General features: G+C 40.4%; 1 protein-coding gene across 1 annotated transcript in view; it reads left to right on the forward strand.

Moving 5' to 3' along the window:
- LOC126475459 (nudC domain-containing protein 1) overlaps window positions 1-13,555 on the forward strand; it is a 124,010-nt gene that overhangs the window by 33,978 nt on the left and 76,477 nt on the right. The window contains exon 4 of the mRNA XM_050103339.1: window positions 12,378-12,573. Coding sequence (XP_049959296.1) covers window positions 12,378-12,573 — 196 coding nt within the window. The remainder of the gene's footprint in view (window positions 1-12,377; window positions 12,574-13,555) is intronic.

The raw sequence follows: 13,555 nt of genomic DNA on the forward strand, positions 1-13,555 counted from the left end.
CGCAATAGCAAACAATAAATGACATATTGCATTTATGAGCTTTTAAATTCAAACTGTTGTCTAGACAAGACAGCCTAGACACAATGAGAGGAAGCCGAAAGGCACGCGCTAAGCTAAAGCAGGATGGCGTGAGGTCTGAAACAGGATACGTAATGAATGCTATAAAGAAAAGTACGTAGCTTCTGGAATACTTAACTTTAATCCATCCTTTTGGTACATCTGGAGATTGTGGCGATACAAGTGAGACTCTTTAGATACATGCAATGTTACTAATGGCGCCTTGCTAGGTTGTAGCCATTGACTTAGCTGAAGGCTATTCTAACTATCTGCTCTGCAAATGAGCGAGGCTTCGTCAGTGTGCATCGCTAGCTACGTCGTCCGTACAACTGGGGCGAGTGTTAGTCCGTATCTCGAGACCTGCCTTGTGGTGGTGCTTGGTCTGCGATCACACAGTGGTGACACGCGGTTCCGACATGTACTAATGGACCGCGGCCGATTTAAAACTACCACCTCGCAAGTGTGGTGTCTGGCGGTGACACCACACAAACAATGCGAGTAAACTTCAATAACCAACATATTTAGTACATTGTTGACAAGTGCTGAGAATAAATCCGGGGAGTGACGCACAACAATCTTTAAATAAGCTGTTTTCAAATATACATGTAATGTGGTCAAAGTGACCACTTGGCGGTTTTAAGTATAAGTGGTCATTCAAAGACAACTAATGAAGATAAAATAAATATTGGACTATTTATATGATCTACATACACATTTAGGAAAATTCATTAACTCACAACAACATAGATTAGAAATTGACCGAATAATGACATGTTAAAATATAAAAAGTGGTCAAATTGACCACTCGGCAGTCCTAGTGTTAAGAAAATGCACCACACTGATAAAATGTGTACATGATACAACTTCACTTATAACGTGTAATTGAACATGATATAAAATAGCGTACTCAAAGTTTCTCTCCACTTTATTTATTTATTTATTGTTCCGTGGGACCAAATTAAGGAGAAGTCTCCATGGTCATGGAACGACTCAGTACATGGAATTATAACACGATAGTAGAAACAGATAAAATGAAATATAAAAAAACATATTCAGGCGATAAGTCTTGAGTTTAAATAAAGAAAATCAACAATGTAACACTGGAATTTGCTTAATTTTTTAGCTCTTCTAAGAGCTCCTCGACAGAATAGGAGGAGTGAGCCATGAGGAAACTCTTCAGTTTAGACTTAAAGGTGTTTGGGCTACTGCTAAGATTTTTGAGTTCTTGCGGTAGCTTATTGAAAATGGATGCAGTAGAATAGTGCACTCCTTTCTGCACAAGATTCAAGGAAGTGCATTCCACATGCAGATTTGATTTCTGCCTAGTATTAACTGAGTGAAAGCTGCTAACTCTTGGGAATAGGCTAATATTGCTAACAACAAACGACATTAAAGAAAATATATACTGTGAGGGCAATGTAAGAATTCCCAGACTATTGAATAGAGGTCGACAAGAGGTTCTTGAACTTACACCACATACAGCTCGAACAGTCCGTTTTTGAGCCAAAAGTACCCTTTTTGAATCGAAAAATTACCCCAAAAAATAATACCATACGACATAAGTGTATGAAAATATGCAAAGTAGACTACTTTTCGTGTTGAACGGTCACTTATTTCAGATACTGTTCTAATGGTAAATAAAGCAGCATTTAGTTTCTGAACAAGATCCAGGACGTGGGCGTTCCACAACAGCTTACTATCTATCCGAACGCCTAGGAACTTGAACTGTTCTGTCTCGCTTATAATATGCCCATTCTGTCTGATCAAAATATCGGTTCTTGTTGAATTGTGAGTTAGAAACTGTAAAAACTGAGTCTTACTGTGATTTAGCATCAAATTATTTTCCCCAAGCCATGAACTTATTTCATGAACTACATTATTTGATACTGTTTCAGTATTACACACAAGATCCTTCACTACCAAGCTGGTGTCATCAACAAACAAATATTTTTGAATCACCTGTAATACTAGAAGGCATATCATTTATATAAATAAGAAACAGCAGTGGCCCCAGCACCGACTCTTGGGGAACACCCCACTTAACAGTGCCCCATTGGGACTGAACATCACTACCACTCTCAATATTGTGGAGAATTACCTTCTGTTTTCTGTTCTTAAAGTAAGAGGCGAACCAATTGTAAGCTACTCCATTTACTCCATAATAGTCCAATTTCTGCAGTAATATTTTGTGGTCAACACAGTCAAAAGCGTTCGTTAGATCAAAGAAAACACCTAGCGTTCGCAACCTTTTATTTAATCCATCCAAAACCTCACAGAGAAAAGAGAATATAGCATTTTCAGTTGTTAAACCATTTCTAAAACCAAACTGTACATTTGACAGCAAATTATGTGAATTTAAATGCTCCAGTAACCTTGTATCTACAACCTTCTCGATAACTTTAGCAAACACCGATGGCATAGAAATAGGTCTAAAATTGTCAACATTATCCCTGTCTCCCTTTTTATAAAGTGGCTTCACTACCAAGTACTATAACCAAAACAACACAAATTTATCTTCTAACAGCTGTTTACGTTCAAAATATGTATGTCATAAAGGCAAGTGCCAGAGCTGTGCCAGGTGTGGCTCTTGTGTAAATTACCTGACAACCAAAAGGTAGTAATTTGGGAAAACATAATTAGATAAAGTAGCAGTCTGTATAAAATTTAAAAAAATGAAAACCATCTTTATTTCATAAAATATTTACTAAAATAACTAGTTTCAATCAATTACGGCCGCGTGGTCTGTGGGGTCTTGCCACGGTTCGCACAGCTCCCTCCTTGGGAGGTTCAAGTCCTCCCTCAGGCATGGGTGTGTGTGTTGTTCTTAGTGTACGTTAGTTCAAGTTAGATTGAGTAATGTGCAAGCCTAGGGAACAAGGACCTCAGCAGTTCGGCCCCATAGGAGCTTACCACAGATTTCCAATCAATTTTGATCCTCTTCAGACCAATCTCTGAAATACAGGTAATGTTACAACTCACAGCTACACAAAAAATGAAAATTATAAAACAATATAATAAAACAGAATTAATTAAACGATGTATAGCCTAAGGTGGTGGACGGAGGCAGAATATCAACTGTATGTGCAAAGACACAAATGTCAACTGCTGAATAGCATGAACATGTTATACGTTAGATCGCCTTTGCTGTGATTGTGTTTGAATAATTTATTTTGTACTTTTACGTACTCCCCACAGAGGGCAGCCATCATTCTCATAACTAATTGTTATTGGATTCTATATTACTTTTAATCATTGTTTTACTGATTCACTACTGCTGACAGAAGTTAATGATGTAATTTAATGTATTACATTTTTTAATACTTGGATTTAAAATTCAGATATTTGTGACACATTTTTACATTGTTACATTTCATTGGCCCCTACCAAGTCATGCAGCACTCGGGTCTTCTCCTGTTTAACCCATAATGTATTTACACTATTCGGGATTTGATGTTTGTATCTATGCACATATGATTTGTGCTCTCTCTGCGTCCACTCACTACCTTATGGTATACATCCTTTTTAATTATTTTATTTTATTGGTCTTAGTTTTTAACTTTCATCATTTCCGTGTCCCTTTAAGGTGTAACATCTGTATTTCAGAGATTGTTCTGAAGACGATCATAAGCAATTGTAACCATTTACCATTTTAATAAATATTTTATGCAGTCAAGACTTTCAAAAAGTTTTAACAATAGGTAGTACTTGTGTATACCAAAGTGTCATGTGTTTATTGCAGATTTTTATTTTTCATGCTGCTTTTTTTGAAAAAATAAGTATTGAAAGGCAACTAGGAAAATAAGTGTCACCTGTTGGTTGCCTTTTAACAAATTGAAGTTACACTTTGACTGGGACTTGGTTGGTATTGATGTCTGCATTTTGTATGCAAAGGAGCTGTAACAAGATAGGTCTTGTTCATACGGAAAAAAAGAAGTTTGACATTTTATGTTGTTCACTTACATGTTCTAGTTAACGTTTTATTGTGTACGTATTTTATCAATAGGTTTATTTTCTTGGTCGGTCCCATATTGACGCTATTGCTGAAATTGGTTATCAATTAAAAATGACACTGGCTATTAATAAATTAATGTTTAGGTCATTAGTTGTAAATTAATAATGTTTTAACCACAAAAAATACGAGGTGTACAACTTTGCTTCCACCGTTTTTTCCCCAACATTTGAGGCTTTAATGAAACAAATTGGTTACACCTGTATCATTCAAAGTATTTTCCATCGTTGGCCACTTCTTTCTCCCATCTTTCAGGCAGTGTACGAATGCTGTGTCGAATCGGAAATGTTGGTCAGCCAGGCCATGTGCCATTGGTCTAAACAGGCGATAGTCAGGGGGAGCAATGTCTGGAGAACATGGCTGGTGGCATAGGACTTCCCATTTTAATGTTTCCAAGTACGTATTAACCTCTTTTGCAACGTGGAGTCGAGCGTTGTCATGCTGCAAAATCACTTTATCGTGCCTCTTGCTGTTTGCGGCCGTTTGTCTTCCAATGCTCTGCTCAAATGCATTAATTGCGTTTGATGATGAGCACCTGTGATTGTTTCACTTGGTTTTAACACCTCATAGTACACGAACCCGAGCTGGTCCCACCAAATTTAGAGCATGATCTTGGAGCTGTGAATATTCGGTTTGGCTGTCGACATGGAATCATGGCCAGGATATCCCCATGATTTTTTGCATTTAGGGTTATCATAATGAGCACATTTTTCGTTCCCGGTCACAATGCGATGCAGAAATCCCTTCCGTTTTTGCCTCTGAAGCAACTGTTCACAAACACACAAACACCGTTCAACGTCTCTTGGTTTCGACTCATGCGAGACCCAAGTTCCTTCTTTCTGAATCATGTCCATAGTCTTGAGACGTTTGGAAATGGCTTGCTGTGTCACTCCCACTAATCGTGCCAATTCTTCTTGAATTTGACAGGAGTCTTCACTCAGCAATGTCTCCAATTCTGCATCTTAGGAAACATTCTCTCTTCCACCACTATGCCAGTCTATGACATTAAAATCACCATTCTTGAAATGTTGAAACCACTCATGACACGTTCTTTCCTTAATAGCGTCTTTACCATACGTACTTGAGAGCATTTGATTAGACTCAGCCACTGTTTTCTTCATATTGAAACAAAACAGTAACACCTCTGGCAAATGACAAGAATTAGGCAGTCAAGAACAACTTTATGATGCAGACACAAATTGACTAATGTTTGAATGAGGTTATGTTGACCAAGGTCCAAGCTAATTGCCTGATGTCTGCAATCTGTTTCTTTCGACCGCTACTTAGGCTTACCGTTGTCACAGTGGGAGCAAAGTTGTGCACCTGGTATATTTTTGGAACCTGTAAATTTGTCATGTATTGCAACTTTAAATTAACAGGGATTCTTTTACTCCAATGATGATAACATTGACCTAAAACTTTTCGTCAGTGCCTTTGAGTAATAGAAAGTATGGGAAATGTTCACAAATTATTCTCTTAGAACAGTGAAAAATTAATGAATTCACTATATGTGGAGAAGAACGGAAGTTGTTATATAAGGGAGATGCTTGCAAGTTGATTTGCTCAGTTGCATTATTCTCAGCAGATAGCACAGGCAATTCTATTCAATTGATTTCTGTCTCCTGGAGGAAAATGTTCACAAGATCCCAGTACTGCACAGCTGTAAAACACGACTGACTCGCTGCCCCACTCAACCCATTGCATCTGAGAAATATGTTGGTCATCAGGTGTCTGGCAGTCCTGCACTTGTCAGTGAAGAGAACCTGATGCCATTGATTTAGATTCTATTCCAGTTCTCTTTCACATATTCTTCATGCAGTAGGGTGCTGGATAATTCATACTTTTGTTGATAATGCATAACTAAGGGCCAAATTGATCATGCAAGCCATCATTACTATGTAACAATCCTCTCCTGGTAGTCTTGACTAGGGATGTTCACTACTAGATAAATCTTAAATTTTTGATTCTTGTTGTATTTGATCGAGTGTTTGGATGAAGTGTCTATGCCATTTTGGTGGGTGTCTTCTCATGTTTTTTGCTTTAAACTAAACATGCGTGCCTCATCTAAGCTTGAAATGACCCAACAAGGCATGGTGACAGGCTGGACAGTGGGCACAAGACCACATTTTCCCCGTTCATGATTGGTGTACAGTTTGCCCTATTGTGTTGCAGATTCACTTTTTCATCTACTACAGTGGTATTGAGTGCTGAGAAAGAGATTTCTGATAAAGGAAATGCAAATTAAAAAGTCCTTAAGATTAATACTGTGCTCCATGTGTTCTGCCAAGTTGTTGTTTCCATTTTCTGCACAGTAGTTCAGCAACAGATCCAGCCATCTTTTACAGGTCCTGAGAGTTTTGCTATTATATGTACTTACTGCCTGGACTCCAACCATATTGTGGAATATTATTTATTATTATTATTTATAGTGGGGTTCAGTTCCTGACACCCACTATGTCCTTTGTTGCTCTTTTGTTTTTCACAGCTTGCACTGATATTCCATGAAACCCAAATCCTCTGTGTCTTTCAACTCTTCTGGACGTGAGGGCTGATGATGAGATTTTAATAAATAGTGCCGGACCCCAAGCGTTATTTAAATTGTAACTGCCATCTTTGTTTGTTTCAATAGGATTTGTATTCATTATGTCTCAGAAACTTGGCATTTGCACCACAATACTTGTCTCATTCTATTTCATTTCATAATTACATTCAAGGCTACGCTCAGTGAAAGCTGATTTGCTTGGTTATTTTGGTCATGGTGATTCTGAGGTTCCTTGCACCTCACCTCTACTGGTCTGATAGTCTGTTCCACGTGAGACATGCCACATTTGCATGGAATGCGACACACACCCAGCCTTTGGAGACCTAGATTGTCTTTAACTTTACATAGAATACTTTGTATCTTAATTGGTGGAATCGATTACGCTGGATGCTATATTACCCTCTTTCTTAGGGTTCTTGAGTTTTACTTCATCGCCCATTCAATTTTATGACATGAGTACACATTCTTTTGGAACACTATCCATAGGTATTGAAATTCTTCAATAAATCCTTCCTTGTCTGAATGTGTTAGAGCTCAATGAACCAGAGTCTTCAGCATTGAACTTTTTTGTGACAGATGGTGATGGCTCGAGGTTTGGAGATTGTGCTCAGTATACGTAATTTTTCTATGTATGCTGTGACCCAGGGACCATACATTTTTCTGTTATGTAACACTTCCAGGAAGTCATCTGTTTCAAGTTCCATTGAGAATTTTACATTATGATGGATGGAGATAAGTTGATCTAGGAACTCTTGAAGCGAGCGAGATATACAGTCCCCTACGTCACACTGATATGCTTATCTGGGTGTAGCAGTGGAAGTAAGCACACTCTAATGAGCAATGGCGCCGCCGGAAGTAGGCTTTAACTGCGGATCGCGCTCTGTTAAAACTAGAGCGCGATCCTCCGTGGGACAGCGCCAGCGACTAAGTCCCTTTCAAGGTCACCTGCCTTCGACAGCGTTGAGTAATAACAGCACACAGCCATGCGCGCGCGCCTGTGGGATCATGGGACAGTGAAATGCTGCTTTTGGGAGCATGCAGGAATGATATAGGGAGTGGCAGGGCAGCTAGTTGCAGTCTGGAGTTTAGATTTGGGGGGGGGGGGGCAGCAGAAAAGTAAGAAATCTGAACATGTGTTGGTGGAATAGGAGGCTGTGTAGTGCTGAGTAGGAGGCTGTGTAGTGCTGAGTGGGAAGAGGGGAGGGGAAAGATGAATGAAGGACAGTGACTAACAAAGGCTGAGGCCAGGAGGGTAACAGGAATGTAGGATATATTGCAGGGAGAGTATCCACATGTGCAGTTCAGAAAAGCTGGTGTTGGTAGGTAGAGTCCAGATGGCACAGGCTGTGAAGCAGTCATTGAAATGACTTTGTTTGGGCGGCATGCTCAGCAACTGGGTGGTCCTGCTGTTTCTCTGCCACACTTTGTTGGTGGTCGTTCATGCAGACAGACAGCTTGTGGGTTGTAATGCCCATGTAGAAAGCAGCACAGTGGTTGCAGCTCAGCTTGTAGATACTTGACTAGTTTCTCAGTAGCCCTGCCTTCAATGGGATAGAGGATGCTTGTGACTGGACTGGAGTAGCTGGTGGTGGGTGGATGTATGGGACAGGTCCTGCATCCAGGTCTGTAGCAGGAATATAAGCCATGAGGCAAGGGGTCAGGAACAGTGATTGTGTAGGGATGGACAAGGGTATTGTGTAAGTTCATTGGCAGAACACTACTGTGGGGGGGGAAGGATAGTATGAAGGATATTCTTCATTTCAGTTCCTATCCCTTTACCAGACACTGCCCTGCTCATCACCCCCCTTTACACTAACATCCCTAATGCCCATGGCCGTGCTGCTATTGAACACTGCCATTCCCAATGCCTGAACGATTCCAAACCTGCAACCTTCTTCCTGGTCATCGTTACCAGCTATTTCTTCAATCACAATTACTTCTCTTTAGCAGGGATCATCTGTAAACAAATCTGGGATATGTCAATGGGCACCTGCATGATAACCTTCAATGCCAAACCCATCATATGGTTCAGATTCGTTGATGACATCTCTAGTGATCCGGATTGAGGGTGAGGACACCCTGTCCACATACCTCCAGAACCTCAACCCCTTCTCCCCCAGTTGCTCAACCCAACAAGCCACCTTCTGTATTCTTGACTTCCACTTCAAAGATGGCCACATAATTACATCCGTCCATGTTAGAGCTGCCAACCACCACCAATACCTCCACTTTGACAGCTGCCACCTATTCCATACCAAGAAGTCCCTTTCTTACAGCCTAGACACCTCTGGCCACTGCACCTGTAGTGATGAGCAGTCCCTCTCAAATGATACCAAGGCCAAATATACTGAGACCTTCGCAGACCGTGGTTACCCTCCCAACTTTGTTCAGAAACAGATCTCTCATTTACCCATTGCCTCCCAAACTCCCACCATCTGGCCACCAAGGAGTAATGATATTCTGCTGCCCACCAAACTTACACAATATCCCCGTCCATCCCTACACAATCCCTGTTCCCAACCCTTTGCCTCGTGGCTCATATCCCTTAGTAGACTAGATGCAAGACCCACCACCATCGGCTCCACGCGCTCACAAGCATCACCTGTCCCATCAAAGGCAGGACGGCCTGTGGAACCAGTAATGTGCAAGGTTAGCTACAACCACTGTGCTGCTTTCTGTGTGGGCATGACAACCAACAAGCCATCTGTCCATATGAATGGCCACCGACAAACTGTAGTCAAGAGACAGATGGACCACCCAGTTGCTGAACATGCCGCCCATCCCAACATGCTTCACTCCAATGACTGCTTCATAGCCTGTCCCATCTGGATCATTCCTACCAACACCAGCTTTTCTGAATTATGCATGTGGGAACTATCCCCGCAATATACCCTAAGTTCTCACAACCCTCCATGCCTCAACCTTCATTAGTCACTGTCCTTCACCCCTCCCCCCTCCCAATCCCCTTCCCTGTTCCCACTCCAGCACTACACTGCCTGCTATTACACGAAAATCCACAGTCTTTTTACTTCACTTGTTCCACTCCCCACCCCTCCCCCCTCTACCCTCACCCCTTCCCTCAGTCTTAATCTCACTATTCTGTCTAGTTGCCCAACCCTCTCCCCAACTCATCCGTATATGTTCCTACAAGCAGCACTATACTGTCCCCTCCTCTATCCTGCTATCCCTCCTCCTCCTCCTCCTCCTCCCTGCCCCAGCCTCCTCCTTACTCCCACCTCCAAAATGTTTTCTCCCATCATGCGCTGTTGATCAGTCTGGCCTCGGCAGCCAGAGACTGTGTGTGTGTGTGTGTGTGTGTGTGTATGTGTGTGTGTGTGTGTGTGTGTGTGTGCGCGCGTGCGTGTAGTCCATCATGGATTTTCCATTGTTAGGAATTTACTCTTGGTGGCGCTGCTGCTTGTTTCTTAAGACCCTTAGTGATACGTAGCAAGCCTGACTTATAAAGACTCACCATCTTCCTATTGAGTTTATTCATAAGATCAACATCTGTCTGTCTGTTTGCAGTGTCATTCAAAAGATTGAAAATCTTATTTTAGCCCACATATGACAGTACCACATTGTTGCCCTTTCCAGGTGGCAGAACTACAGTTTCCTTGTCCTCCCACAGATTTCTCAGTGCTACTTATCTTTCCTTGGCTATGTCTGATTTTAGCATTGGCACCTCCGTACGTGCTCTGCATGTTTCATGGTGGACCTCATCTGGTGTGTGAGAAGCTACAACATGTTCCACGGAGCTGATATAATCCGCTGTTGGCAGCATTTTTGGAATGGGCGTGAAATTTATCCCTTGAACAAGGGTTTTTACTGTACCCTCAGCCAGATGGTTGTCAGTAAAACTAATTACAGCACAGCTACCTACATCTTGTCTTGGATTTTAGTGCAAGCGATCGAATTTTACTTTCTGATGTGCAGATGTTTTCAGCTGCATTGACTCTGCTTGTGACCGTGTTGTGTTGTCAATCCATTCCCAAGAATCTGCATAGAGTTTAGGCAACATGTAAAGATGGAGATAAGAAGCTTGTGAGAAGTTACATCTAGCATTTGTCAGATGTTGTGCATTCCCTCTTGCACTAGAGCTATGCTTGCATGGCACATAATCCTACTAGCTGGTGTTGTGTTAATGTGATGCTTCACTGTAGCAAACATGAGTACAACATTCAGTGTACTGAGAAGTTGACCTTTCTTTTGCAGAGCTTATCCAACTTGTGTAAATTGTGGAACATCTCCTCACCATAGAGTGAAGTGACGGGGTCTCTCAGGTTTTCTTGGCGTGATTAATGGTGTCAAGTTGTTTCCATTTTAAGCGCAGTATTTAGATGACTGATCCAGGAGGCATCCTCATCAGCTGCTGCGAGTTTTGCAGTTGTGTATACTTGCTGCCTGGACTTTAAACCACATAGTGAGCTATTATTGGTCTCGGAGCCCATGTCTCAGCCAATGATGACGAGATTGAAGAAATGTATGATGACACAAAAGAAATTATTCAGCTAGTTAAAGCATATGAAAATTTAATTGTGTGGGGGATTAGAATTAGATAGTAGGAAAAATCAGGTTACCTTCCATTCAGAAGGCTGTTGCACGCAGAGATTGTTATATTGACTTGTAAATAATAGATTTCAGCTATCAGCCGTCCTTTTTTAAATTTTATTGGCAGATCAATGAACTGTGGATGAAGCCTGACCAACAGGCATTACATGCGTTGATCAAAAATGATAGTGCATTGAGAATGGCTAGTTTCTAGCTGAAATCCAGACCTGCCAATAAAATTTAAAAAAGGGTGACTGATATCTGAAATCTGTTATTTACAAGTAGGAAAAATAGTTGGTGAATGTGGACTGGGGGAAAGGAGTGAAAGAGGAAACCACCTGGTGGAATTTCACACAGAACATAATTTGTCACTAACATTTGGTTTGAGAAGAATAAAAGAAGGTTGCATGCCTCAAAGACAGTCACACCGAGAAAACTTGAGAGATCAAGTCCTCAAAGTGGTGCAGTCAAACTGCTCAAATACTACATTTATAAAGTCACCAGGATTGAAGTTTGAGGTTTGTTTAAATCACTGTCTTATTATTTCAACTTCATGCAACTGTGATATACTGAGACATCAGAGGCTTGAGATTTTGCAGATTCAACTGTCTTAACTCTCTTCCCCCACTGCCTGCAGAATGGTTGTACACATAAATCAAAGTCCTGTACACATTCAGAAAATAATAATAGTGGGTTATCACAAATTAAGTATAACGGTAGCAAATTGTACAAAAAATAGAATATTGTTTTCTTGGCATTTCTTTTTCATTTAGATGTGTTTCTTACTTACTTTCTATGAAAATATTTCAGTTTGACTGTAGGACTGTATGATGAGGATTGCAGATATCAATGGAGTAAGCCTGGAAAATGTTAAGAGTTAACTGCCAAAGTTGTTTGTACTAGTGATTTATCTGCAAGGACATCGCGTAACTGCTTCTTACGTTACAGGCATAATAGAAGTGGATAAAATGTGAAGTCTAGAAACACACTATTTCATCTGGCGGTTTTTAAATTTTAATGCTTGCTGCTTGTGCTTCTCACTTTTCATGTCTCCATTTCTGTGATTTATGTATATTTGTGGCTTGGTGGTTATGAGGAAGGTTGGTTGATGAAGCTATGGTAATTCATAAAAACAAATTAATGTGTAATGTGAATTCTATTGAACCCTGAAACATAATTTCTTTTTAATTGCAATACACTAAAATAACTGCTGAATTCCAGACAGTGCATGTTGAAGAACCATGTGGAGAGGAAAAAGCTTTTAAAGTGATTCATTCAAGATGTATTTCGGAAGGCGGTCATAAATTCATACACTGCTTGCTACTACATATTGAAACAAGGCCTGAAGAAGAAGTAAAAGAGAGCAAGGAAAAGGGAGTCTTTACCACTTTGTTGGAGTGGCTGATTTTTAATGATGGTGTGTGATTTTTTAAAAAAATATGTATATGTATTGATGCTGCTAAGCATTTACTCATTTCCTTTAAAAAAAAAAAAAAAAAAAGCCATTTTATTTTCTATATTAACCCCACAGGCATTGATGGAGGTACAGAACCAGATAATGGTCTCGATTTATGTCTAGCATTGCTTTTAAAATATGATTTTCTTGAACTTTCCTTCATGTGTCACTGTGTCAAACATGTTTATTTTAGGCTCTGTGAATAGATGTCTATCATCACATTCCATTTAGGAGAAAAACTTAGTACTTAACTTTTCATTCTCATATACAAAAAGATATTAAACACAACTAGCCAAAAATCAGATTAGAAGGTTGATAATGCATTAGTGCTTGGGTACTTGCATTACCTCCTTTCAATATGACAAACTTTTTGCTGTTTTTTCAGTTCAGTTCCTGTGGAAGTTTAAGGTAGCGTCTCATTGCTGCTGTAGTCGGTTGCACTAACACTGTTGCTCAACAGTGTTCACATAGTGTTCAACATGTTTGTAAAACTTCAATCCTCAGTTACTCAAATGTGCAGAATTTGTTTTATTTAAGCATTTACTACAAGTAGGCAAACAGTGAGCACAATTGGTGACTCGGGTGAATGCTTCCCTTGTCATATGAAATCTCTGAAGATTTACTTGGCTGTGTAGCTGCCTGTGATCAGTAGATTGGTCTGACACATGCTCTTTTCAACCTTCGTGATCTTTTGTTACACTTTGCTTTCTTACTTTTTTATTATTTCAGCTTCTTAACATTTTGTCAGTAATGTGTAGTGGCTGGGGGATTGATAGTTGGGTGCGGAAGTTGACCCCATGCTGCAAATGCTATCTCTGAGGGAGAGGGGGGTGCAATGCCAAGACAGATTAAGAAATGAGACACTTGAAGCTGTAGGTGAGTTTTGCAATCAGGGCAACAACTTAATTGATGATGTCCAAAGTAGGGAGGATTTAAAATGCAG

This window comes from Schistocerca serialis, chromosome 4 (genome assembly GCF_023864345.2).
Source record: "Schistocerca serialis cubense isolate TAMUIC-IGC-003099 chromosome 4, iqSchSeri2.2, whole genome shotgun sequence".
In the NCBI taxonomy this organism is placed as follows: Eukaryota; Metazoa; Arthropoda; class Insecta; order Orthoptera; family Acrididae; genus Schistocerca; species Schistocerca serialis.